The sequence below is a fragment of the Capricornis sumatraensis genome, chromosome 8, assembly GCF_032405125.1.
Source record: "Capricornis sumatraensis isolate serow.1 chromosome 8, serow.2, whole genome shotgun sequence".
NCBI classification, from domain to species: domain Eukaryota; kingdom Metazoa; phylum Chordata; class Mammalia; order Artiodactyla; family Bovidae; genus Capricornis; species Capricornis sumatraensis.
The window spans coordinates 49716633-49744060 of NC_091076.1; the positions used below are offsets into that span (position 1 = coordinate 49716633).

The window sequence follows — 27428 nt, forward strand, 5'->3', positions numbered from 1 at the left end:
CCCCCGCGTCCTGGGCAGGGAGACGGAACAGGGCACCGCTCCCCGAGGACCCTGCCGCCGCTTCCCGGGTCAGGCTCCGATCCTCTTGAACACATTCAAAGCAATGTGCTTATCTTTATTTATTTGTAAAGGGGCTGTGAATAATCCTCAGGTATAAAATAGAAATAGGAGAGTGGGCGTGACTGTGAAAGCAGACCCAGTCTGTTCTCTGAACGAGCTCGTCGAAGTGCGAAGACCCTCTGAAACATACCTTTGTTTTCCATCTTTCATAATTAGATTAGACAGTGCTTCCTTACTATCAAAGTCTCTATAGATGGACAGTTTCGGGAAAGAGTTACACTGCCTCAGACATCTAACTGGAATGGCACTGATTTTTCATCTCTGTTATGGAAGACGCTTCCTTTAGTGGTTCCAGCAAAAAGAACTTTCTGGGGGTGTCCCTGAAAATGTCTAAATCAGTATCTATCTGCTGATAAAATTTGATCAGATGACTTTTTTGGAGGCTTTAGCCAGCTCCCCTGGCCTTTTCCCTTTTAATATAAATAGCCTGTGCACTGTTTGCTACAAGAAACAAAGTTATATGGATTTTTAAAAAATACTATTTTTATGCAAACCTGTAGAGATACTTGAATGTTTATATTGAGTTGAATGTTTACACCTCACTTCATTTATACATTTTTTGCAATATGTTTCTGTGGCAATGTTTGTATTTTCAAAAATCAAAAAAATTGTATTTCAGAATGTGGAGGGCTGGAATATGAAATAGCAGGCTAGGTTCTCCCACTGTGAGTCAAGACACTCCCTGAGAGTTTAGTGGAAGCTTCCAAGGGGAGGAAAACTTGGCGGGAGGGAAACTTTGCAGGAAGCAAGCCTGGCCTTGACTCTTGAGTCTGATTTTTCACTGTTAGGAGGATCTTTCCCAGGCTCCCTCCTTTGTGAAATAAAGGCAGTGTCATCATGTGAAAAACACCAAAAGGAATTCATCAATGCAGCTGACTGGCTGGGATGAGAAAGACATAGTCTTTGATGGGAAGAGGAAAGAAAAGGCTAATAAAAGAGAGTCCCAGTAGCAAATTTTTAAATCAATAAATCAACTTTGAGATATATATTTATAATTTTCAAGTCTCAAATGCCAAATAAAATATTGAACAACTAAACTCAACCCATTAAGAGGCAATCCATGCTCTCTATATGTATGCCTCAGCTCTAGTTGTAAGATTGATAAAAGTAACATTGTTTATTACTAGACTGAGACATTGCCCTTAGCCCAGGCTGCTGCGAGATGGGGGCTGTTAGTACATCTGCCTTAGCAGTGTGTTACGGGGCTGTCCAGGTGAATAAGTAGGACCTAATAAATACTGGTGGAGGGATCTTTCATACTGTCTCATCTTCATCTTGGTGAAGGGAAATGGGTAATTTGATAGAAGCTATAGTCTTACACAAACAGGATGCAAATGCTAATAGTTCTGTTCATGGTTTGCTTGAATGTCATATCAAATATGATACCCAAGGATCTGAATTCCAGACTGCTAACCACTGATAATGTGATTTTTAGTATGTGCTTACAGTTTTCAGACATGTGTAGGCTATATAATTTCATAATATTAATCATGATAAATGCCTTATTTATAACTGACCTAGAAAACAAATTATTTAGTTGTCTTTTCCTTTTCTCTTAGCTTAGTTTTTTTTAATGAAAATGAAACCACAAATTAGTTTGATTATACCATTTCTCTTTTTAATAAAGTTTCATGTATCATAAAGATAGCTATTTACATTTTTTTTTTCAACGCCCTACCTGAGGTCTAGTAATAGGTAAAATTTTTACCTGGAGCAGGCGGTTAAAGGAGAATTATTTTTTAGATATTTAGCAACTATCCTAGTTATACTCGTTAGAGGAAATGAAACAAAGTGACAATATATGTATACAGATAACGTTGTTGTTGTTTAGTTGTTAGGTTGTATCTGACTCTTTTACAACCGCATGGAATGTAGCCTGCCAGCCTCCTCTGTCCATGGAATTTCAAGCAAAAATACTGGAGTGGGTTGCCATTTCCTACTGCAAGGGATCTTCCCAACCCAGGGATTAAACCCGTTTCTCCTGCATTGACAGGCAGAATCTGTACCATTGAACCACCTGGGAAGCCCACAGATAACACATCTCTCAGCAAGTATTGTTTTCTCAGAGGTACCCCACTTCTTCATGTTCAGCCTCACTCTGCTGAGAAAATTAATCACATTTATACATGTCTTTTCCTCTTGTTACAACAGAAGATGTGTGCCTGCTCCTGGCAGGGCCAGTTTCTCCCTGGACTCTGGAGACTGCATCCCTTCTTGCTTTCTCAAGAACTTAATTCCCTCAGTCATATGTTTTCCCTCCTGCACAAAGTTATCAGTAATACCTTCCATTAAAAACAGACAGCAAACAAAAGTCACTGTCTTTAACTCCATAACCTGCTCCAACACAGATCCTCTGTTCCCTTGATAGCAGAACTGAAAGTGCTGTCCACACTTGTCTCTGTCTCCTCACCCGATGCATGCCTCCACCCGTTCCAAAGGTTTCCCTTCCAGAGGGCCCTGCCCAACTCTGCACCCCAGTCTGCTGTTATCAAAACCATCACGACTATAATGATAACGGAAATGATTCCACGTTCTGTGGCCTCTTCCCAGTCTTTATCTTACGTAACCTCTCAGTAATAATTGGCAACTCCGTCCTTCTGCATACCCTCTAGTTCCCTGGCTCCATAACATGGCCTGCCAACCTTTCTTCTTCCACAGCAGCTATTTCCTTTCAGTCTCTTGAGAGTTCCTACTCCTCCCTCTGACCTCCCGACTTGAACTGGGCCCTTTTCTTCGTTCGGCCCTCTGGGGTGGGCTGAATAGTATAGCCAAAGATTCCAGGTCCCACTCTCTGAACCTATGAATGTTATTGTGTACAGCAAAAAGACTTTGCAGCTATGATTGTTACAAATCTTGAGATAGGAAGTTTATATCGGATTACCCAGATTGGCCCTAAATGTAACCACAGTGTTCTTATGGGGCTTCGCAGGTGGCACAGTGGTAAATAATCTGCCTGCTGATGCAAGAGACATGGGTTTGATCCCTGGGATCAGGAAGATCCCCTGAAAGAGGAAATGTGGCAACCCACTCCAGTATTCTTGCCTGGGAAATCCCATGGACAGAGGAGCCTGATGGGCTACAGTCCATGGGGTTGGGAAGAGTTGGACACAAAAGAGTGACTGAGTATGCATGCAAGCACGATGTTTGTATAAAAAAAGGCAAGGGAGCTATGGGACACATGAAGGAAGGTGCTATGCTGCTGGCTTTGGAGATGCAGGAATGCTTTCTCAAGGCTGGAAAAGGCAAAGGACCGGATTCTCCCCACGAGCCTCTGGAGGCCTGCTGGCACCTGGACTTTATTGCAGTGAAACTGATTTTGAACTTCAGATTTCCAGAACTGTTGAAAAATAAATGTGGGACTGTTGAAAAATAAATAACCCTGGTGGTCCAGTGGTTAAGAATCTGCCTTCCAGTGCAGGGGACTCAGGTTCGATCCCTGACTGCGGAACTATGATCCTACATGCTGAGGGGTAACTAAGCCTGAAACATGCAAGTAGAGACGCCTGCTGTGCTGCCATGAGGACCCAGTGCAGACAAAGAGATGAAAGATAAACGTGTGCCACTCAGTCAGCAGTAGTTTATATACCCCCTCCATAGGTTATTTCACTCATCTTCCTGGATCTGAAATTCATCTTTATGCTAATAAATTCAAACTGTATTTCTTCCTGGTCTGCAGACTTCAACCCCTGCTTGAGCAGATCATGGGGGCAGTCCCTGTCGCTTCTGTCCCTCTAAGCACAGTCCACACAGCTGCAACAGTGCTACTCCAAATCTGATCACATCACTTAACCTGGTAAATTTCCTTTATTGTCTTTTGGTTTCACTTTTAACAATATCCAAACTCCTTACTTTCATCTATAAAACTCAGACTGATTTGGCTGCCCACAATGGCCACATCTCCAGCTTTACCTCTGACTCCTCTCTGTGTCAGCTTTTATCAGTTCCTGTGCCCGCTTTTATCAGTTCCTGTGCCCTGCTAGTTCCTTCTTGCCTCAGGACCTTTGCACACACTGCTTTCTGTGCCAGGAATGCTCTTTCTTTCCAGCACCCTCATCCTCTTTCCTAGTTCAGATGAAAGCTCCCCAGACTGCCCTCTCCAAAGTGGGCCCCTCCCAAGTTATTTCCAATTTCCATTATTTTCTTTAGTTGCCCTAATCCTGGGACATTCCATCTTACCTGTTAGTTTGACTTTTGTCTGTCTCCTTGAAATCTAGGCTCCATGGAAACAAGGACCTCAGACCTGTTTTGCTCACTGCTGCACCCCAGCACAGACCACAGTGCAGATACACAACAGTTGCTCAGCAAACATTATTTAGAGAAATAAATGAACATATAAACAGAACAGACCATGTAGTGGGCTTAACTCTCTTGACTTTGACTATTTTGGTCAAAAAATATTTCATATCCAAATGTCAAGGGTCTCTAACAAACAAAACAAGAGTTTTGGGAACATAGCTATGGGGCCCACAGCTGCTTTGGCTTCCTTCTAACAAATGACACTGGAGTAAGGAGAGGGGGAAGGGAGGCTTTAGAGGAGGATGTGTTATTTAATCCCTAAATGCACCTTATAGCAATAAAGGGGGAGACAAACACTAAATCAATGGACAGTTAAACACATACTTGTTGAACTGTAATTGGAGCAGAAGATATGAAGAAGAGGTGGCAAGAATACACAGAAGAGCTGTACAAAAAAGATCTTCATGACCCAGATAATCACGATGGTGTGGTCACACACCTAGAGCCAGACATCCTGGAATGTGAAGTTAAGTGGGCCTTAGAAAGCATCACTATGAACAAAGCTAGTGGAGGGGATGGAATTCCAGTTGAGCTATTTCAAATCCTGAAAGATGATGCTGTGAAAGTGCTGCACTCAATATGTCAGCAAATGTGGAAAACTCAGCAGTGACCACAGGACTGGAAAAGGTCAGTTTTCATTCCAATCCCAAAGAAAGGCAATGCCAAAGGATGCTCAAACTATTGCACAATTGCGCTCATCTCACACACTAGTAAAGTAATGCTCAAAATTCTCCAAGCCAGGCTTCAGCAATACGTGAACCATGAACTTCCTGATGTTCAAGCTAGTTTTAGAAAAGGCAGAGGAACCAGAGATCAAATTGCTAACATCCACTGGATCATCAAAAAACCAAGAGAGTTCCAGAAAAATATCTATTTCTGCTTTATCGACTATGCCAAAGCCTTTGACTGTGTGGATCACAATAAACTGTGGAAAATTCTGAAAGAGATGGGAATACCAGGCCACCGGACCTGCCTCTTGAGAAACCTACATGCAGGTCAGTAAGCAACAGTTAAAACTGGACATGGAACAGCAGACTGGTTCCAAATACGAAAAGGAGTACGTCAAGGCTGTATATTGTCCCCCTGCTTATTTAACTTATATGCAGAGTACATCATGAGAAACGCTGGGCTGGAAGAAGCACAAGCTGGAATCAAGATTGCCAGGAGAAATATCAATAAACTCAGATATGCAGATAACACCACCCTTATGGCAGAAAGTGAAGAGGAACTGAGAAGCCTTTTGATGAAAGTGAAAGAGGAGAGTGAAAAAGTTGGCTTAAAGCTCAGCATTCAGAAAACGAAGATCATGGCATCTGGTCCCATCACTTCATGGGAAATAGAAGGGGAAACAGTGGAAACAGTGTCAGACTTCATTTTTGGGGCTCCAAAATCACTGCAGATGGTGATTGCAGCCATGAAATTAAAAGACGCTTACTCCTTGGAAGAAAAGTTATGACCAACCTAGATAGTATATTCAAAAGCAGAGACATTACTTTGCTGACTAAGGTCCGTCTAGTCAAGGCTATGGTTTTTCCAGTGGTCATGTATGGATGTGAGACTTGGACTATGAAGAAAGCTGAGCGCCTAAGAATTGATGCTTTTGAACTGTGGTGTTGGAGAAGACTCTTGAGAGTCCCTTGGACTGCAAGGAGATCCAACCAGTCCATCTTAAAGGAGATCAGTCCTGGGTGTTCATTGGAAGGACTGATGCTGAAACTCCAATACTTTGGCCACCTCATGCAAAGAGTTGATTCATTGGAAAAGTCTCTGATGCTGGGAGGGATTGGGGGCAGAAGGAGAAGGGGACGACAGAGGATGAGATGGCTGGATGGCATCACCGACTTGATGGACATGAGTTTGGGTGAAATCCGGGAGTTGGTGATAGACAGGGAGGCCTGGTGTGCTGCGATTCATGGTGTCGCAGAGTCGGGCACAACTGAGCGACTGAACTGAAGTGAACTGAAGTGAATTGTCATTTTCATTAAGAAGAAAAATAGAGGGGAACAGGAATGGATAACATGTACACAGCATTCATCAGTCGCCAGGCAATGTCCTAGGCACCTTATGTATATTAACTCTTTTGATCTTTACCTCAATCCTAAGCAGTACGAGGTACAGAGGGGGCATGCAACTTTCCCAAGGCCCGCAGCTGGTATCACAAGAATATTTAACAAAGGATTAACAAAAATTAATCCTGTTTAGTGTTTGCAAGGAAGACTCTCCAGGGGAAGTGACATCCAGCAGAACAGTCCAGGCAAAGAGGCTACTGTGGATGTGTTTTGGGGCAGGTGAAGGTCTGGAGGAGGCAAGAGCTGGCTAAGTTGAAGAACTGAAGGGAAAGTAGTGAAACTGGTAAGGCAGGCAGTGGCCATGCAAAATAATTTGAATTTTATCCTAAAAACAAGGTACACTTTAAGAAGGGGAGTGATAGGATAATACTGGAGATTTTACAAGCTTTCTTTGGCAGCTGCTGGGGAGAAGGGCTTCCCAGCCTGCAGGGCCTACCTGTACGTGGTTAGGAGAGAGGATGGCAGCACAGGTGGAGGAAAATGACTAGATGTTCAATATTTAGGAGCGAGAAGCCAGCGAATTTGGAAATTGGTTAAGGGAGCTGGGAGAGACGGCGCTGTTACACAAGGCAGTCCAGGTGTCTGGTTTGGGCGCATGGTCGGATGGCACTGCTTTGAGCAAGACGGGGAAGACTGGAGTTCAGGCCAAGAGGAGATGCGGGTTGTGTTCCTGGCCATTGTGCGGTCCTGGTCCCATGAGTCCCCTAAGCGGAGGGTCGTGCAGGCCATGGGACGAGGACTCCGAGGGCAGGGCGGGGTGGAGATGTACACAGGGCAGGTGAGCGCACACAGAAGAGGCTTGCCTGCACGGACCTGCCTGTGTACAAAGAGCAGAGACGGCAGCCCCGGCCCAAGGAGCCCTCCTGTTCAAAGGTCCTGCCAGCTCCAAGTGTTGCTGATCACAGCGTCTCTTGACTGCCTCTCAGCATCCCAGACCAAGGCTCCCGCGGGCAAAGCGAGAGGCGAAGCACAGACCCCTGAGACAGAGTCAGGCGCAGGCTCACCACTCTGAGCCTGCACCTCCCTGGCCCCCAGTGTTCCTGAAAGAGTTAAGCGCCCCGTCTTCCACGTTTGCTCGGTCTAACCCGTTCGCTCGCCTTTTATGGCGCCCGTTGCTCTCTGAGGCCTTTGCACCACCTTCTGACCCTATCCCGCCATGTAGAAATGCTGGGGGTGAGGCGTAAGGGGGCCGTCCGGTCTGCAGGGCGACAGGCCACTTCCGGAAGGGACTTCAAATTTCCCGGCGCCCGGAAGAGGAGGGGATGAGGGTGGGAGGGGGGCGAGGACTAGCCGAAGTGCCGCTAGCCCGGACGCCCCTTTCGGGGGTGGATCCCAGGGTTGCGGGCGCGGCCGCGCTCACCGCGCCCCCCGGCTCCCGGAAACACCGCGCTCCCTCGGCGCTCGCTCTCCTCCGAGGTTCCGGGAGAGCGCGCGGGGCGGGGCGGGCCGAGAGCGCGCGGGGCGGGGCGGGCCGAGAGCGCGCGGGGCGGGGCGGGGCGGGCCGAGAGCGCGCGGGGCGGGGCGGGGCGGGCCGAGAGCGCGCGGGGCGGGGCGGGGCGGGCCGAGAGCGCGCGGGGCGGGGCGGGGCGGGCCGAGAGCGCGCGGGGCGGGGCGGGGCGGGCCGAGAGCGCGCGGGGCGGGGCGGGGCGGGCCGAGAGCGCGCGGGGCGGGGCGGGGCGGGCCGAGAGCGCGCGGGGCGGGGCGGGGCGGGCCGAGAGCGCGCGGGGCGGGGCGGGGCGGGCCGAGAGCGCGCGGGGCGGGGCGGGCCGAGCCGAGAGCGCGCGGGGCGGGGCGGGGCGGGCCGAGAGCGCGCGGGGCGGGGCGGGCCGAGAGCGCGCGGGGCGGGGCGGGCCGAGAGCGCGCGGGGCGGGGCGGGCCGAGAGCGCGCGGGGCGGGCCGAGAGCGCGCGGGGCGGGCCGAGAGCGCGCGGGGCGGGCCGAGAGCGCGCGGGGCGGGCCGAGAGCGCGCGGGGCGGGCCGAGAGCGCGCGGGGCGGGCCGAGAGCGCGCGGGGCGGGCCGAGAGCGCGCGGGGCGGGCCGAGAGCGCGCGGGGCGGCGGCAGCCGCAGCCGGGGCCTCGCGGCGCGGCTCGTGCTTTGTTTGGCCGCGGACTCTCGCCCTCGGGCGCGCGGCGGCGGCGCGGAGCCCGGGGATCTGCCGGGGTGGCTGCGCCCCGGCGTGCGGTGGAGGAGCGGGCGCGACCCGGGCTCCCGTGTCCGTGGAGCAGCCCCGGGACACTCCAGGCCAGGCGCCGGGAGAAAATGGCTGTGGCGCATCACGGTACAAAGACCTGCGGAATGTGGGAGCCACCGGGGAGCCGGCAAAGGGAAAGCGAAACCCGCGGGCTAGGCTGGTGACGGGCGAAGGCGCCGCACCGCCCTCCCCACGCCGGCAGTCCGCAGGCCTGTCTCGCGAACCTGCCCGGCCCAGCCCCGCGCGCCGCAGCCATGGCCATTGCGCACCTTGCCACCGAGTATGTCTTCTCGGACTTCCTGCTGAAGGAGCCCTCGGAACCCAAGTTTAAGGGGCTGCGGCTGGAGCTAGCCGTGGACAAGATGGTCACGTGCATCGCTGTGGGGCTGCCTCTCCTGCTCATCTCGCTGGCTTTCGCGCAAGAAATCTCCATTGGTGAGGTCCGGGGCCGGCGGGATCGGGGCGGGCTGGGCCGGCGTTATCAGAGGTGCCCTGGTCTCTGGCTGGAAGTGATTTTACCGCGCGCCCCTGGCGGTGCTCGCCGTTGTCAAGGGTATATGCACGTTGGGAAGGAAGGTAGCCAGATTTGATGGTCTGAAGCATCCTTTGTCCACGTGCTCCCCGCCTCCCCGAACCGTGGACCTTGCTCGTGTCCCACTCCCCAGTTCGCCTGTTCCCTGCTGCCCACTGATGGCTTACTGGCAATGTGCCCAGTCAGTGCCTACTGCTGGCTGTGGCTTAGTGTTCAAGCCTCACTCCTAAGACCGGCGCCGTTGTCACTAGATTTGCCTGGAACAACTGTCTCCTCTCCCCTCCACGCCCACATTTCTGCAGTCACCCAAAATTTGTATCAGAGAAGCTCCTTAGTGTCTAAATGGAGGATACGAGGAAAAGTACCCCAATCAAAGTGCTTTCTCCCTTGTCTTACATTAAATTAATGTGTACTGAGACTTAGCAGCTTCAGGGTTGTGAATGATGGGAAATAACTGCTCTTGCCCAGTATTAGAAGGATAACCAGATCCTCTACCTGGATGGTCTTTTCGGAATGTGAGATGAATGAATCGCCTTCATGTAAATTCTTATATGTTATAGCAACAGTTCTGTGAGATTCTGAAAGTCTGGTGCTCTGGGCAGGATCACGTGGCTACGAAGCAGCTGGTCTTCCTTACCAGCTGTTCTGACTTTGGCGGGGGCGGGGTGGGGGTGGGGTTGGGGGGAGAGTGTTTGAGTCAACAGGAAGGCAGCCTGTGAGGCTATACAGAGCTCTGTGGAGCGGAGGTGGCCAGTGGGCTGAAGGATGGGGAAAGCTTGTGTGAGAAGCTGAGCTGGCCCTGAGCCCCTGCCAGTGGGTAGGATGTGGATAAGCAGAATTGACACTTCTGCCAAGATTTTGAGATGGCCGAGAAGGCCCAGTTCCTGGAAGGACAGACTCAGAGAGAGAGTATCCTCGCTGAGGCGGAAGGATTGGTGTCAGGGTTTCTGACATGTGAGAGTGAATATGGGCCTGAGTCAGTCAGAACAGAAGACTTGGTTTAAAAAGTGAAAAGTTATGATTTGAGTAGAGGCTGGACTAGCTGAAAACAGCACTTAATAAGTAATAGGCTGAGGGCAGTGTGTAAGGTCTGGAGAAGGCAATGGCACCCCACTCCAGTACTCTTGCCTGGAAAATCCCAAGGACGGAGGCGCCTGGTGGGCTGCTGTCCAGGGGGTCGCTAAGAGTGGGACACGACTGAGCGACTTCACTCTCACTTTTCACTTTCATGCATTGGAGAAGGAAATGGCGACCCACTCCAGTGTTCTTGCCTGGAGAATCTCAGGGATGGTGGAGCCTGGTGGGCTGCCGTCTACGGGGTTGCACAGAGTCGGACACGACTGAAGCAACTTAGCAGCAGGAGCAGCAGCAGTGTGTAAGGTCTGTGAAGGGGAGGAGGTTAGAGCTAGGAACGATGCCATAAAGATTTGAAATCAGTTGAGGTCTCCTGTGAGTGTGGGCCCCACAACTAGAAGGGAAAGGATGGGAGGTTTCCAGGAGCAAGGAGCCACGCTGTTGGGCATATAGCTTTCCAGAGGCCCTAAAGGGCCGAACTGATCAGAGATAATGGAAAGGCTGCAGGCCTAGTGATTGGAGAGTCATATTGACAGAAGTAGTGAAGTTGAGGGAAGAGTTGGTTAGAAAAAGGTTACAGTGAGCTTGATTTTGTGATCTGCACCACAGAATTGTTCAACTTGGTAGGAAGTCACCAAATTCATTTTGAAAAGTAGTCTTCAGTTTTCCTTGTCATTGGGCAGGCATTGAGAGTCGAAGCCTTCCCTCTGCCTTCCTGTGAGTTGAGGCTTCCGGGAGAAAGGAAAACCACAATGTAGCGTGGATTCTGGAGATGATCTGTCCCTTCAGTGAATGTTTCCTGAGGATCCAGTGCTGGGTGCTGAGGACCCAGGAGTTGGGGAGATGTGGGCTCTGCCATGGGGGAGCAGCCATCTGATGCCAGGAACTGGGTACCATCTGTGATCAAACCTTACCTCTAGCCCACGTATTCCAGAGACTCTTAAGAGTGCTGTCTGCCCTTTCTAACTGATGGGCTGTCTGAAAGGTGTTTACTTTGGATAGGTTTACCCAGTGGGAGGCTGAGCTTTTGCTGTTATTTTTTTACTGGCGGGGGGTGGGGTGGGGTGGGGTTGAAGGAGTTTGAGGTGTGGTCCTCTCCCCGCCCTGTAGGAGTTTACCATCCAGCTGGGCACAGGAACAGACTTGCTGGAGGTAAGGTGGTTCAGCAGTGTGTGATTCAATGACAGGGCAGTGTTAAGCTCTGAGCACCAGGTGGCAGGAGCTTGGGTGAAGCTGTCAGAAGACTCCTGTATACTGAGAGCTTCAGGACATTTGAGAGGAGGAAGGCAGGACCAGGGATGACATTAGACAAAGCCAGAAGACAGACTTCGGAGAGGAGAGAAGAGGTACAGGAAAGAGTGTGTGGAACTGGTCTGGTGGGGTCCTGCACGCTCTGGGAGGTGGGAGCAGAAGGGGCTCTGCCTAGCCATTTGTCCAGCGTTTGTGGGTCATCACAGAGGTGATGTGGTGTGGAAAGGCAGAGCAGGGCTGTGCCCACAGGCATGGTAGAGGGCACACTGGCAGCCTTTGCAGCAACCTGGAGCTGTCATTGCTCATTGGTCTTGCCTGCCTTGCGACGGCCGGAATTACAAGCAGAGCCATTCCGCAGGGAGTTGCTAGGAGAATCATTTAATTTCTGAGTTGTGGCTGGAGAGTCTTAAAGACTTTTGCAAAGTGAGCTGCTGATGTTGGATTGATGTAAGAATTAAAATAGGCCCCTGGTCTGGTTAAGCCTGATACTTTGCTCAGCTCTTCTAAAGCATTGCATGCCTGGCTCCCTGAGAGGGTAAGCTGGGTAGGGGGACAAAAAACCCCCGATTCCACACTAACTGATGCACAGCAGAAGACAGTTTAAATTTGGCTATGACTCTGGGCTGGTAAGACTGTGTGATGGGAGCCAGAGAAGAGGCTGTCGGCACTGACTGCATTTTCGGCACTGACCGCGTTTTTTTCAGCTCTCAGTTTTTCTCTCCCCTTGCCTTGCATCATGTCTTGTATAAAACAAGTGCTCAATTAAGATGTGGTGAAAGAAATGCAGGAGCATGTGAGAGAGCTCTCCTGGGTCCACCCTTGGAGAATGGCTGGGCTGAGGCGGGGAGGGGAATCCAGGGAGGGAGGCCAGGCCTCTGTGTCTAGGTCAGAAGCCCAAGTCAGGATCAAGGTTGTAGCGGCCAGGTCCCAACCTGGAATTCACGAGCTCGAGGTGAAGGGTCCCTGGTACAGGGAGACTTCCTTGTTGCTGGGTCCCCGTGTCATTTAATAATACAAGGGCTGCCTTGGTGAGGTCAGTTCTGGTTCCCTCCCTGAGGTCCCTCTCTGATAACAGTACTGCAGGATCCGGTCAGAGTGGAGGCACCGGTTGCCTCACCTGACTTACAAGCATAGGATGTACTGCAAATACCTCAAATTCCCTTTTATAGCACTTTTGGGGGAAGGGAGAATCTGTTTGAAATGTCGAAGACTCTGTGGAAGGCAGTTGAGTGTTGATCTGTATGGCTCAGGCAGTTGAGTATCATTCTGTGTGGCTTGGAGAACACACGACTATCGCCATATGGCAGGTGCAGGGGGTCAGAGTTCTGTGCCACGAAAGGACCCTCATTTCTAACACATCTTTGCAGATGCCTCTAGAGATACAGCATCTGTCACCCTGACTATCTCCCTATCTCTATATATTTCTGTATCTAGAAAGAGTTTAGGAAATAGCAGAGTGACAGCTCTGTGTAGAATACAAGCATAATTGGGCTACATGGCCTTCACGCTCTGAAGTGAAGCGTGAATTCTAGGAGTATTTATCTCAAGCATTGAAGAAACTGATTCCCTAAGCATGCTACTTTTCAACAGACCGGACCCTAAATGGGATTTGTGCTCTTGGGGTCTTTTGCTGGGTCTGCAGTGCCCTTGGCCTAGGGCTGTACGTGACCTGAGGCCGAGGTGTCCTCCCTTGGGGTCTGCTTTGACTCTGGAGCCCCAGCCTGGTGCCTTGGGAGACGCTGGGAGGGTGGAGTCCCTGTGTCCTTCCAGGATGCTGGCTGCCTGGTTCCGGTCTGGCCGGACCAGATGAGCAGCAGGGGCAACTGCTAGACCCTGGGGAAGGCGTCTGGTCTGCCCAGGGAGCCTGCTCCCCCGCTGCCCTCCTGGTGGGCTGCTGTGGTTCTGGATGTAGGGACGCGGTCTCTCGGGGTTAGCCTTCTCTGCTGCTGGGCCAGCCCCAGGGTGGCCAGGGGACAGGGAGCTGCAGCCTCTTGCAGAGCTGTTAGTGCCCAGCTCCCCTCGTGTTTCCTCCAGCTGAGTCGGCAGCTCTGTCGTCCGCTCTTCTGTGGCCGTGTGTAGGCACACCTTTGGGAATGTGTTCAGGCTGCCTTCAGCGTGCAGCGGGTGGCACAGCTGATTATTCTTTTCCGGTGTGTCTCTAAGAATGGGCTAATATAGGGTCTCAGGGCAAAGGTCCCAAAACAGCACATCCTCAACTCACAGTTTAAGCCAAAACACCAAGGGTGCATCCTGGTCCCCTTCGAGGAGGATGCCTGCTGTCCAGAGAGGCTACTGATACATACATGTTTTTCTGTGTTAATTATTTTTTTCTTTTTGGTATTTTTATTGTTCAGATAGTACCTACATACCTTCTCAGGCTAAAGGATTTATAAGCCTTCCTCGTGTGTTACAGGTGACCACCATGGACACTGTGTACAGCTGAAAAGTCCCCTTTCTTTGCATTAATACAAAGTTTAGACATTTTTTAAACCAGACTGAGTCACGTCATGGTGGTTTGCACTTTCCAACTCAGTATGATATGGAAAGCCTTCTGTGTCAGTACTGAAATGTCATCTCACTGTTTTTTAATAGACAGGCAGACAGAGATCAGAGAAGGCAATGGCACCCCATTCCAGTACTCTTGCCTGGAAAATCCCATGGACAGGGGAGCCTGGTGGGCTGCAGTCCATGGGGTCTTGAAGAGTCAGACACGACTGAACGACTTCACTTTCACTTTTCACTTTCATGCATTGGAGAAGGAAATGGCAACCCACTCCAGTGTTCTTGCCTGGAGAATCCCAGGGATGGCGGAGCCTGGCAGGCTGCTGTCTATGGGGTTGCACAGAGTCGGACATGACTGAAGCGACTTAGCAGAGATACCCCATAGGGTGAAATGTTCTTGCCATAGTTCACCCACTCATTTTCCTAGGGATGTGTGTGTAGGTTCTTCCTAATTTTCCATGATTACACATCAGGCTTGTTGGTACATAAATCTCTGTAACAGCTGCCCCCCGCCCATCATTGAAAGGAAAAAAGAAAAGTTCCCAGAAAGATGGAGCCATTCTCCAGGATAGTTCTGCATTCCTGAGTTACTATTTCAAGTAAAAGTCAATGCGCCTGTGTACCCTCCAGCTCCAGCTCCCTCTAAATACGACTCAGAAGAGGGGAAGAGGAATTTTGATGTGTTCCCCGTTTTAAGAAAGAAATCACCTCTTTCCGGAGTAAGGTTGCAAGTTTCCATGGACTTTTCTGATGTGTTCTCAAAGCACAGTGTTTCTGTCTAAGCACTTACCCCAAGTTCCAGTTTGTTAATTATTTTCATAATTGTTTGTTTAATGCTGTCTCCCTACCAGACTGTAAGTTCACTGGGGTCCAGGACCATTTATCCTCTGTGGGGTTGACTGCACTATCCCTAGTGTCCAGCACAAAACTTGATACATAGTAGGCATTCAGTGGAGTTTGTAAAGGAATGGAATCATTAAGAATGCCAGTAGGATTCTAGCATTTTGGGATCCTGAGTGTTATTCTGTTGTCTGTAAGACAGGATTTTATGTATCTTGAGAGAGTTTGTCTTAAAAAAAAAAATCACCATCAAAAATATTTGAAAACTCTGTATAATGTCATTGGAGAGAACTGGAGTAACAGTAGTAGACCAAAGGATGTGAACTGATGGATTATAAGCAAACATTTAGTCATGATGGGATCGATTTTAAAAATTAACAGAATTTACCCCAGTAGCATTTGTTCTGTTTCAATGCCCATTGTTCCCTGACTTTAAAGAACTCAGTGACTTAGATCTATATTTAATTATTTTCAAATCCCTTTCTCTTTTCCAAAGAGAAATGAAAATGCGAAAAGAAGATGAAGTTGTGGGGGGGGGAAACTCTATTATTTTGAAACAGATGAAACTCCTGTCCTTAGCAAAAGCTGAGCATATGTCTTGAAATCTTTGCAGAGTCTAGATTTAGATTGGCAACATCCTTTTAGAAACCATTCGAACACCCACCCTTCCTCTGCATGTTGCTTCCTTGGAGTGCTTTCTTCTCAAACCCCTACCTGGGGCAGTGAGTTTGGTCCAGGGCAGGGGTGCAGTTTGGGAGCACCGTGCCCCAGCTGAGTGAGCTGGGCTCAGCTATGTCCCTTGGGGCTGCCTGGGGACAGCTGGGACGTTGGTTTCCGGGAGAGAAAGTGTGGGGCACAGGGTATGTGTTAGCACAGGGGGGATTCTTCCCACTTATTCATCCTCTCTACAGCTTGCACTCCTTTTTCTCAAAGGCCATTTACATATGTGTATATTTATCTGATTATAAAGATATGACTTCCTGTAGAAAACATGGGCAATGTAGAACAGAGCAGTAATTCCAGCACTGTTACAACACTGAGGTAACCCCTGTCAAATCTTTGTGTGTTTCCCCGAACTCTTTATTGTATATACATAGCTGACAACTTGTATTCTGCTTTTGAAAAACCAAACTTCATTTCTGGTGATTTTACCTCATTCTTAAATCTGACAAACTTGCCTTCTGTTGGCTACCAAAGTAAACATTGAAAAGGTGTATGGAAATTGAACCCTCTTGCAATTTTTTGCTAATACAAATAGCAATGTGAGGAACACTCCTGAACATAAACCTCTAAACTAAAGGTCTCAGTATTTCAACAAATTGTGTATAAATCTAATTGCAAAGTACGGGAACATTTTCAGGATTCTAGACTTAAATGGCTGGTTGCTCTCTGTAAAGATCATTTGTTGTTGAATCTTCCAGCAGTTAGGAGGGTCCCCTTGCTCCTGGTTTCCAGAGTGTATGATTTTATGTATCTCATTTACCCAGGTATCTCCTTACATCTAGAAATAAACCGGGAAATTGACAAGCAACAGACAAAGTGACTGACTTGCCTGTACAGCTTGTTACATCTTTAGTAGATAAATTCCTCAAAATATACTGCTACAGAATTATAGGAAGGAGATCATTACTGGGAATTTGTTAAGTTACCTGACAAACTTCTACATTTGGGGGCTCATTAAATTTACTTTCACTTCTTTGTTTTTGCCTTTTGATTAATTATTTATTTGGCTGCATCAAATCTTAGTTGCGGCATATCTTGCAGTGGGGGACTTAGTTGCCCCGCGGCATGCGGGATCTTAGTTTCCCAACGAGGGATTGAACCTGGGTCCCTTGCATTGCAAGGCAGATTCTTAACCTCTGGACCACCAGGGAAGTCCCTCATTTCATATTTTGATTATTGCTATTACTACTGTCTTTGTGATTGAGAGAAGCTGGGGGTGGTTAAGGTTGGGATAAACAAAGTGGAAATGCTTTGAGAAAATTACAGCTTCCAAATAGGCTCAGAACGTGGTGAATAGTCAGTATAAAGGATGAAGAGGTTCTCCATGGATTCAAGCTGATGAGATAGACTGGGAGCAGTGCGTCTGCCCTGAAATGCTCTCAAGTAGATAACCCACCATTCTGCTGCTGTGCCAGTGGAGGGGACTATCCAGATAGTTTTAATTTGCCATGTGTCTGTATGTTTGTGTTAAAGTTCAGAGCAAGAGGAAATTAATACTCTGCCCTTTTTTTTTAAAAAAAAAGCATACCCCAATCTTGGTCTCTTTCCTAGAGGTAACTACTATTACTGTTTACTGTGTATCCTTTTACACTGCTCAATGTTCCTATGGAAAAATCTGATATTATTTAGCATTTTATCAGAGTTAAATTTGTAACAAAATATTATGTCATTTGCTCGTTTGTCTATTATGTGTCCCAGAGATATTTTGGTGTCTATGTGTAGGTCTGCCTCATTCTTTTTAGTTGCCTGTAATTTTCCATTGTATGACTATACCTTAGTTCACTTAACCTTTCTGTTAAGGGACATGTAGGTTCATTCCACTTTTTTCTACTGCAAATAGTGGTTCAGTGAGCATCCTTGGATGTGCTTCCTCATGCAAAACGTGTTTCTCTAGGGCAGTGGTTCTCAAACTTTTTGGTCTCAGGACACTTTTATATTTTATACTCTTACTAAATTTTATTGAGGATTTCCAAAGACCTTTTCTTTGTAGGTTATATCCATCAGTATCACATTAGCAATTAAAACTGAGAGATTTTTAAAATATTTATTAATTTAAAATACAAGCCCATTACATGTTAACATATATTTTATGAAAAAAATAAGTTTAAAAACAAAAGCTTAGCAAGAAGAGTGGCATTGGTTCCCAGTTTTGCAAGTCTCCTTAATGTCTGGCTCATTTGAAGACCACAGACCACTGCCTGCACCTCATTCATTGCACAGTGATATGCCAAGTCAGTAGCTTCTGGAAGTGCTATCGAACATATGAGAGAATGAGATTAAGAAGGTAGGTAACAATTTAGTAATATTATGAGAAGCAGGTTCACATCACGAACTTGCTTCAAGAGTCTGAGGTTCTGGACCCCACTTTGAGAAACATTCTCTGGGGACAAAGAGTTGTGTTTGCGGCTAGCACCACATGAGATGTGCACGTTACATGTTCACAAGACCCTTCCAGTTGCCCTTCAGAGCTCTGTCTACACCCGTCAGGATGTAGGGAACAGTCCCTTCCCCACTTCCTTCCTGCTACCGAGTAAGCTTTCAGTTTCTCATTCTGTTGATGGAAATCGCATCTCACACATCAACTCTGCTGCTAAGTCGCTTCAGTTTTGTCCGACTCTGTGCAACCCCATAGATGGCAGCCCACCAGGCTCCGCCATCCCTGGGATTCTCCATGCAAAAACACTGGAGTGGCTTGCCATTTCCTTCTCCAATGCATGAAAGTGAAAAGTGAAAGTGAAGTTGCTCAGTCGTGTCCGACTCTTAGCAACCCCATGGACTGCAGCCCACCAGGCTCCTCCGTCCAAGGGATTTTCCAGGCAAGAGTACCGGAGTGGGATGCCATTGCCTTCTCTGACACATCAACTGTACTTCAATTAAAAAAAAAAAACACTGGGGATTTTCCTGGTGATCCAGTGGTTGGGAATCCTCCTGCCAGTGCAGGGGGATGCTAGCTCAATTCCTGGTTCGGTCAGAGCTCACACCCTGCGGGGCAGCCCAAGCATTTCAGCTGAGAGTCTGGGTGCAGAGGGTCCGGGTGCTGAGGGTCTGGGTACTGAGGGTCTGGGGCTGAGAGCACTGAGAGCCTGGGTGCTGCAGCAGGAGGGGCCACCACGACCGTGGAAGAAGAAGCCTAGCTGCTGATGTAGAGAAAGCCCGTGCAAAGCAAGACCCAGCACAGCCAAGAATAAATACGTTTTTTAAAATTTAAAAAAAAAAAAATCTTAAAAAAGTACACACAAAGTCTGCTTTGTTAGAGTTAAAAATAAAAACAAACAAAAACAGACAAAACGGCACCTCACTGTTCCAGTCTCTGGTTCCCAGCGTGTCCTGGGATTTCATAACTCGCAGCTCGGGTCTGTCCTCTATTAGCAGTGTCCAGAGGCTGCTCTGTCTCCAGGCGATTCTCCATTGCCTTCTGGTCTGGAGTGCTTGGTCCTAGAGAGTATCAGGTCTCAGTTTGTTATTATTAGCTTATGAAATATTTCCTTCCACAGTCTCGCTTTATCTTTTTTTTTTTCAAAGCTAAAAAGTTAAAAATAAGCTGTTTCCCTTCTGAGCCCTGTTCCCCACTTAGTTCAGCTCAGTTCAGTCACTCAGTCGTGTCTGACTCTTTGCGACCCCATGAATCGCAGCATGCCAGGCCTCCTTGTCCATCACCAACTCCCAGAGTTCACTCAGACTCACGTCCATCGAGTCAGTGATGCCATCCAGCCATCTCATCCTGTGTCCTCCCCTTCTCCTCCTGCCCCCAATCCCTCCCAGCATCAGAGTCTTTTCCAGTGAGTCAACTCTTCACAGGAGATGTCCAAAGTACTGGAGTTTCAGCTTCAGCATCATTCCCTCCAAAGAAATCCCAGGGCAGAATGGACTGGTTGGATCTCCTTGCTGTCCAAGGGACTCTCAAGAGTCTTCTCCAACACCACAGTTCAAAAGCATCAGTTCTTTGGCGCTCAGCCTTCTTCACAGTCCAACTCTCACATCCATACATGACCACTGGAAAAACCATAGCCTTGACTAGACGGACCTTTGTTGGCAAAGTAATGTCTCTGCTTTTGAATATGCTATCTAGGTTGGTCATAACTTTTCTTCCAAGGAGTAAGCGTCTTTTAATTTCATGACTGCAGTCACCATCTCCGGTGATTTCTGGAGCCCCCCAAAAATAAAGTCTGACACTGTTTCCACTGTTTCCTGCTTAACTAAGTAGCAAAATGAGCAAGTATAATTTTTTAGGAAATATAAAGATGTCTTTAAGAAATCTTCTTTTAATTTTGAATTAGGGGATAATTACTTTACAATATTCTGGTGGTTTCTGCCGTACATCAGCATGAATCAGCCATAGGCATATATAGATGCCCTCTCTCCTCTTCCCTCCCCATCCCACCTCTCTTGGTTGTCACAAAGTAGGAGCTTTGGGTTCCCTGCATCATACAGCAAATTCCCACTGGCTATCTCTTTTATGTATGGTAATTATTTGTTTCAGTGCTGCTCTCTCAAATCATCCCACCCCCTCCTTTGTGTCCAAAAGTCTGTTATGCCTACTGCCCTGCAAGTGGGATCATCAGTACTTACATATACGTTAATACATGATATTTGTCTTTCTCTTTCTGACTTACTTCACTGTGTATAATAGGCTCTAGGTTCATCCACCCCCAATCAGTTCAGTTCAATTCAGTCGCTCAGTCATGTTTGACTCTTTGTGACCCCATGGACTGTAGCACACCGGCCCTCCCTGTCCGTTAGAACTGACTCAAATGCGTTCCTTTTTATAGCTGAGTAATATTCCATTATGCATACATTCCATAACTTCTTTGTCCTTTCATCTATCAGTGGGCATCTAGGTTGCTTCCATTTCCTAGCTATTGTACATAGTGCTGCAATGAACATTGGGGTACATGTATATGGTTTCCCCAGGCTGTTACCCAGTAGTGGGATTGCTGGGTTATATGGTAGTTTTAATGGGCTTCCCAGGTGGCTCATTGTAAATCAGTCTGCAATACAGGAGACCTAGATTTGATCCCTAGGCTGGGAAGATCCCCTGGAGGAGGTCATGGCAACCCACTCCAGTATTCTTGCCTGCAGAATTCCATGGACAGAAGAGCCTGATGGGCTGGAGTCCATAGGGTCTCAAAGAGTCAGACACGACTCAAGCAACTGAGTGGCAGCAGCAGCAGCAGCATGGTAGTTTTATTCCTAGTTTATTTAAAAGAATCTCCACACTGTTCTCCATAGTGGCTGTTTCAGTTTGGATTCCCACTAGCAATGTAAGAGTGTTTCCTTTTCTTCACATCCGCTCCAGCATTTATTGTTTGTAGACTTTTTGATGATGGCCATTCTGACGGGTGTGAGATGTTACCTCATCGTAGTTTTGATTTTCATTTCTCTATTAATGAGCAGAGTTGAGAATCTTCTCATGTGTTTATTAACTATCTGTATGTCTTCTTTGGAGAAATGTCTGATTAGGTCTTCTGCCCACTTTTTGATTGGGATGTTTGTTTTTTGGTATTGAGTTGCATGAGCTGCTCGTATATTTTGAAAATTAATCCTTTGTCAGTTGTTTCATTTGCTGTTTTATCCCATTCTGAGGGTTGTCTTTGCACCTTGCTTACAGTTCCCTGTAAGTAGATGGTGACTGCAGCTGTGAAATTAGAAGATACTTGCTTCTTGGAAGGAAAGCTATGACAAACCTAAACAGTGTATTAAAAAGCAAAGACATCACTTTGTCAACAAAGGTCCATATAGTCAAAGCTATGGTTTTTCTTGTTGTCATATACACATGTGAGGGTTGGACCATAAAAAAAGGCTGAGCACCTAAGAATTGATGCTTTTGAATTGTGGTGCTTTAGAACATTCTTGAGAGTCCCTTTGACTGCAAGGAGATCAAACCAGTCAATTCTAAAGGAAATCAACCCTGAATATTCATTGAAAGGACTGATGCTAAAGCTGAAATTCCAGTACTTTGGCCACCTGATGTGAAGAGCTGACTCATTGGAAAAGATCCTGGTGCTGGAAAAGACTGAAGGCAAAAGGAGAAGAGGGTGGCAGAGGATGAGATGGTGAGATAGCATCACTGACTCAGTGGACATGAACTTGAGCAAACTCAGGGTGATAGTGAAGGACAGGGAAGCCTGGCATGCTGCAGTCCACTAAGTCACAAAGAGTTGGACACGACTTAGCAGCTGAACAACAACATAGTTTCCTTCATTGTGTAAAGATTTTTAAGTTTAATTAGGTCCCATTTGTTTATTTTTGTTTTTATTTCCGTTACTCTGGGAGGTGGGTCATAGAGGATCTTGCTGTGATTTATGTCAAAGAGTGTTCTGCCTATATTCTCCTCTAAGAGTTTTACAGTTTCTGGTCTTACATTTAGGTCTGTAATACATTTTGAGTTTATTTTTTGTGTATGGTATTAGGAAGTGTCCTAATTTCATTCTTTTACGTGTCGCTGACCAGTTTTCCTAGCATTACTTACTGAAGAGACTGTCTTTTCTCTATTGTATATTTTTGCCTCCTTTGTCAAAAATAAAGTGCCCATAGGTGCATGGATTTATCTCTAGGCTTTCTGTCTTCCTCCATTGGTCTGTATTTCTGTTTTCACACTAGTACCATACTGTTCTGATGACTGTAGCTTTGTAGTATAGTCTGAAGTTAGGAAGGTTGCTTCCTCCAGCTCCATTCTTCTTTCTCAAGACTGCTTTGGCTATTCAGGGTCTTTTTTTTGTCTACATACAAAAATCTTTTTCTATTTTTAACATCTACTCTATCATTGATGATCAAATATGGATTCTCAAAGTTTTTATAACTGCAGTATGGAAGGGTAACTTTTCAGAGGGAGTTATGCTTATTTGCTGTACCCTTTCTTGGCAGGTTTCACCTCTCCTCTCTGACCAGGTTTATTTTGCAAAACAGATAGCCAGGCTATCAAATGAGGTAATTTATGGAAAGAGCCTGGCACATATACCTGTATTGGTTTGTATTCAGTACATGTTGGTTGACTCTAAAACCAGTGACATAAGCTTCTACAATCTGAAGGTACTTTCTAGTGCTGTGAACAGCCAGCAAAGCAGAGACAGGCCTCACGCTTCTCTCCAGCAATCACACAGATTTGGGTGCTATTCAGACAGGTGCTGGAGGCTCAGCTTACATGAGTCTGGGTGATGGTACCTGTGACTTTCCTGCCTTCCATTCCCAAGTTCCTTGGTGAGAAGAGAATCCAGGAGCTGATGGTCTTGATATTCTTCTTAATAAGGCTTTGTTCTTTTGAGTGTCTGTAAACACTCTAAGCCTTTATGTTCTCCTTTTTTCTTTTTTTGCACATATTGAAGTGAATTCGCTGCAGATGGTGACTGCAGCCATGAAGTTAAAAGACACTTACTCCTTGGAAGGAAAGTTATGACCAACCTAGATAACATATTCAATAGCAGAGACATTACTTTGTCAACCAAGGTCCATCTAGTCAAGGCTATGGTTTTTCCTGTAGTCATGTATGGATGTGAGAGTTGGACTATAAAGAAAGCTGAGTGCCGAAGAATTGATGCTTTTGAACTGTGGTGTTGGAGAAGACTCTTGAGAGTCCCTTGGACTGCAAGGAGATCCAACCAGTCCATCCTAAAGGAGATCAATCCTAGGTGTTCATTGGAAGGACTGATGCTGAAGCTGAAACTCCAATACTTTGGTCACCTGATGCAAAGAGCTGACTCATTTGAAAAGACCCTGATGCTGGGAAAGATTGAGGGCAGGAGGAGAAGGGGATGACAGGATGAGATGGTTGGATGGCATCACCGTCTCAGTGGACATGGGTTTGGGTAAACTCCAGGAGTTGGTGATGGACAAGGAGGCCTGGCGTGCTGCAGTTCATGGGGTCACGAAGAGTCAGACACGACTGACCAACTCAACTGAACTGAAGTGAATTCCAGAATAGAAAAATGATACATTTTGAACAGTTGAGGGGCTTCCCAGTTGGCACTAGTGGTAAAGAATTCTGCTGGTGCAGGAGACACAAGAGACATGGGTTCGATCCTAGGTTGGGAAGATCTCCTGGAGTAGGAAGTGGCATCTCACTCCAGGATTCTTGCCCGGAAAATTCCATGGACAGAGGAGCATGGGCTACAGTCCAGGGGGCTGCAAAGAGTCGAGCACGACTGAGCACAGAAGAACTGATGGAACCCCTTTCCAGCCCTTCTTGCTTACCAGAAAGGAGCAGCTGTGAGTGCATAAGTGACCAGAAGGCCTGCCGCTCTGACTCAGTTTCAGCCCTTATGATGTGAAGACGCTGGACTAAAATTAGCTGTTACACGCCCTCCGGTTTCCTTCTGGTTCCGGCACTAGAGTTCACGCCTTGTCTTACCATCTTACTCTTTCTCACTTTCTCATCTTGGTGTCCGTTCACTCACATCCTCCTTCACATGCCTCACTTACTCGCTGAGCGCTGCTTTGCATTCAGGACCTGTCAGTGAAGGAGGCAGATGTGTCCTAGCGCTTGCAGCCTGGCAGAAAAGATGCTTTCCTAATAATTGCAGGCTTCTGGCTGTGATATGTGCTTTGGAACAAGTGCTGTTGGAGAAGCGTTGCCCAGCCAGGGACATTGGAGAGTGCCTTCTAAGGAAGAGACATGTGGCCAAGTTGTTGGTGAGCGCGTGTGAAGCTTTGAGGGGGGAAAGGACATGGATTCTTGGAGAATGGAGAGGCCCAGTGTTCCTGGGGCCTGCTGAGCGGGAGGAAAGGGCGAGTGGTAGGTTAGAGAGGTGAGCAGGGCTCCTCTCGAGGAGGGCCTCTTGGGATTTGGATTTTGGAGTTTATCCAGAGTGATTGGAGGGCTTTTTGTTATGAGTGACATAGTCAGATATGCGTTTGAAAATCTCACCTCAGATACTTTGCGGAGACTGGAATGGAGATGTGGAGAGACTAATCAGGGGCTGTCACGGTTAAGTTCAGGATCACCGACTGTGCCCTTGGAGGATGGGGATTGTCGCATGTGTCTTGGACTCAATGTGGGGTTCATGTAGGAGCACATGGGTCACCAACGTTTCTCAGGAGCTGTCACTGGGAACTCTGCGGGCACGCCGGATGCCTCTGGTTGTGCTGGGATGCTGGAGCTAGTTGGGGAGGGCCCCGAGTTGGCCACGTTCAGAGGCTGTGCTCTGGACTCCGTGGTGTCTTTGAAGCCTGGCCCCGAGTGGGCCCCAGGAGCCTCTCAGACAGAACGCTCTGTCTGCCGGGGCCTGGGAGACGCTGAAGCTCCGGGAGGCTCTGGCCTAGGCCCTGCAGGTTAACAGCCAGCAGGGCTGGTGTCCGGAGGGAAATGCTGCTTCTCGCCTCTGCACCAAGGCAGCTGCTCCCAATCTCTTCCCTCCCCTGCTGTCCTGAGGACTGGTATTAATAGCTGCTGTGCCTATACACTCATGCACACGTATTAGTATTTTTATGTTTAATTTAGTTTTTAAATTTGGCTGCGCCACCCGGCATGTGAGCTCTTACTTCCCCAACCCAGGATTGAACTTGTGGCTCCTGCATTGAAAGCGTGGAGTCTTTGCTGGACCACGGGGAAGTCTTAAGTGAAAGTGAAGTCGCTCAGTCGTCTCCGACTCTTTGTAACCCCTTGGACTGTAGCCCACCAGGCTCCTCTGGGAAATTTTCCAGGCAAGAGTGCTGGAGTGGGTTGCCATTTCCTTCTCCAGGGGATCTTTCCAACCCAGGGATTGAACCCTGGTTTCCTGTATTGCTGGCAGATTCCGTACCACCATCTGAACCACCAGGGAAGCCTTAAGACTTTTACTTTTTCAGAACAGTGTTAGTTTTGCAGCGAAACTGAGGGGAATGTACAAAGATTTGCCATATACTCCCTGCCCCTGCACAACCTTCTCTGCTACCAACATTTCCCTCATAACACATTCTGTGGGTTTGGAAAAATGTATAATATTGTATATCCATCATTATGGTATTACATGAAGTATTTTCACCGCCCTCACATTCCTCTGTACTCTGCCTATTCAGCCTCTACTGTATAACCCTTGGCAACTATGGACTTTTTTTTTTTTTACAGTCCATAGTCTGGTCTTTTCCTCAGTGTCATAGACTTGGAATCACACAGTCTATGTAGCATGTTCAGACTGGCTTCTCTCACTCAGTAAAACGCAGCCAGGGTTTCTCCATGTCTTCTCATGGCTTGATAACCATTTCTTTTTAACACTGAATAATATTCCATCGTTTGGACATAGCACTGTTTATTTATGCCGTCACCTGCTGAAGGACATCTTAGTTGATTCTGAGTCTTGGCAGTTACGAACAAAGCTATAATGAACATCCACATGTGAGTTTTTGCGTGGACATGAGTTTTCAGGTCTTTTGGGTAAATACCAAGGAGCATGATTGCTATACAGTATGTTCAGCTTTGTGCAAAGTGGCCAAACTGGTTTTCAAAGTGATTGTACTCTTCTGCGTTCTCACCAGCACCTAACGAGAGTCCCTGTGGTGCCAACCCTCACCAGCGTTCGGTGTTGTCTGTACTCCAGACTGTGGCCATTCTAATGGTGTGCACTGGCATCTTGTTGTTTTAGTGTTTATTTCTCTGATGACATATGATATGGAACATTGTATCATATGCTTATTTTCTATCTGCATATCTTCTTGGGGGAGGTGTCTGTTAAGGTCTTTAGCCTATTTTTTGAGTTGTTTCTTATTGTTGAGTTTTAAGAATTCTTTGTGTATATATAAATATTTTAACTGAAGTACTATTTGATTTGCAGTGTGGTGTTTCTGGGGTACAATAAAGTGATTCAGCCATATGTATATACATTTTTCAAATTCTTTTCCATTATAGGTTATTATAAGATATTGAATATACAGGAGGACCTTGTTGTTTACCTATTTTATCTATAGTAGTTTATATGTAAAAGTGAAAGTTGCTCAGTCATGTCTGACTCTTTGTAACCCCATGGGCTATATAGTCCCTGGAATTCTCCAGGCCAGAATACTGGAGTGGGTAGCCATTCCCTTCTTCTCTCATAGCTCAGTTGGTAAAGACTCCACCTGCAATGGAGGAGACCCCGGTTTGATTCTGGGTTGGGAAGATCCGCTGGAGAAGGGATAGGCTACCCACTCCAGTATTCTTGGGCTTCCCTTGTGGCTCAGCTGGTAAAGAATCCGCCTGCAGTGTAGGAGACCTGGGTTCGATCCCTGGGTTGGGAAGATGCCCTGGAGAAGGGAATGGCTACCCATTACAGTATTCTGGCCTGGAGAATTCCATGGACTGTATAGAGCATAGGATTGCAAAGAGTCAGACGTGACTGAGCGACTTTCACTTTCACTCTCTCTCCAGGGGATCTTCCCAATCCTAATCTGCTCATCCCAAACTCCTAAATTTATCCTCCTCACCCCATCTTGACTTTTTCTTTGGTAACCATTAATTTGTTTTCTATGTCTGTGAGTCTGTTTCTGTTTTGTAATTAAGTCACTTGTGTCACCTTTTTATATTTCACATGTAAGTGTTATCATATGGTATTTGTCTTTGTCTGACTTACTTCATTTTGTATGATAATCTCTAGGTCCATCCATGTTGCTGCAAATGACACTGTTTCATTCTTTTTACATGGCTGAGCAATAGTTCACTGCATGTATATATATACCACATCTTTTATATCTAAGGAATTCTTTACATATTTTTAATAACAGTCCTTTATTACATAAAGCCACTGTGTATTGACACCACCTGTGTGCTAGGTCCTTAAAGCGTGATGTTTTTCTCAGCAGAAATTCTTCAAAAAAGTTCTGTATTTTCACTTTGGGGAGACTTTGGAATATTGGTTAAGATATGAGTTTGAAGACAGACTTTGTG

The 27428-nt window shown here is 47.2% G+C and overlaps 1 protein-coding gene across 1 annotated transcript in view; it reads left to right on the forward strand.

The window, feature by feature from the left end:
• Nucleotides 1-8930: 8930 nt before the first annotated feature.
• Nucleotides 8931-27428, forward strand: part of PANX1 (pannexin 1) — a 51645-nt gene continuing 33147 nt past the window's right edge. Inside the window, 1 exon segment of the mRNA XM_068975851.1 lies at nucleotides 8931-9111. Within this exon segment, the coding sequence (XP_068831952.1) occupies nucleotides 8931-9111 (181 nt within the window).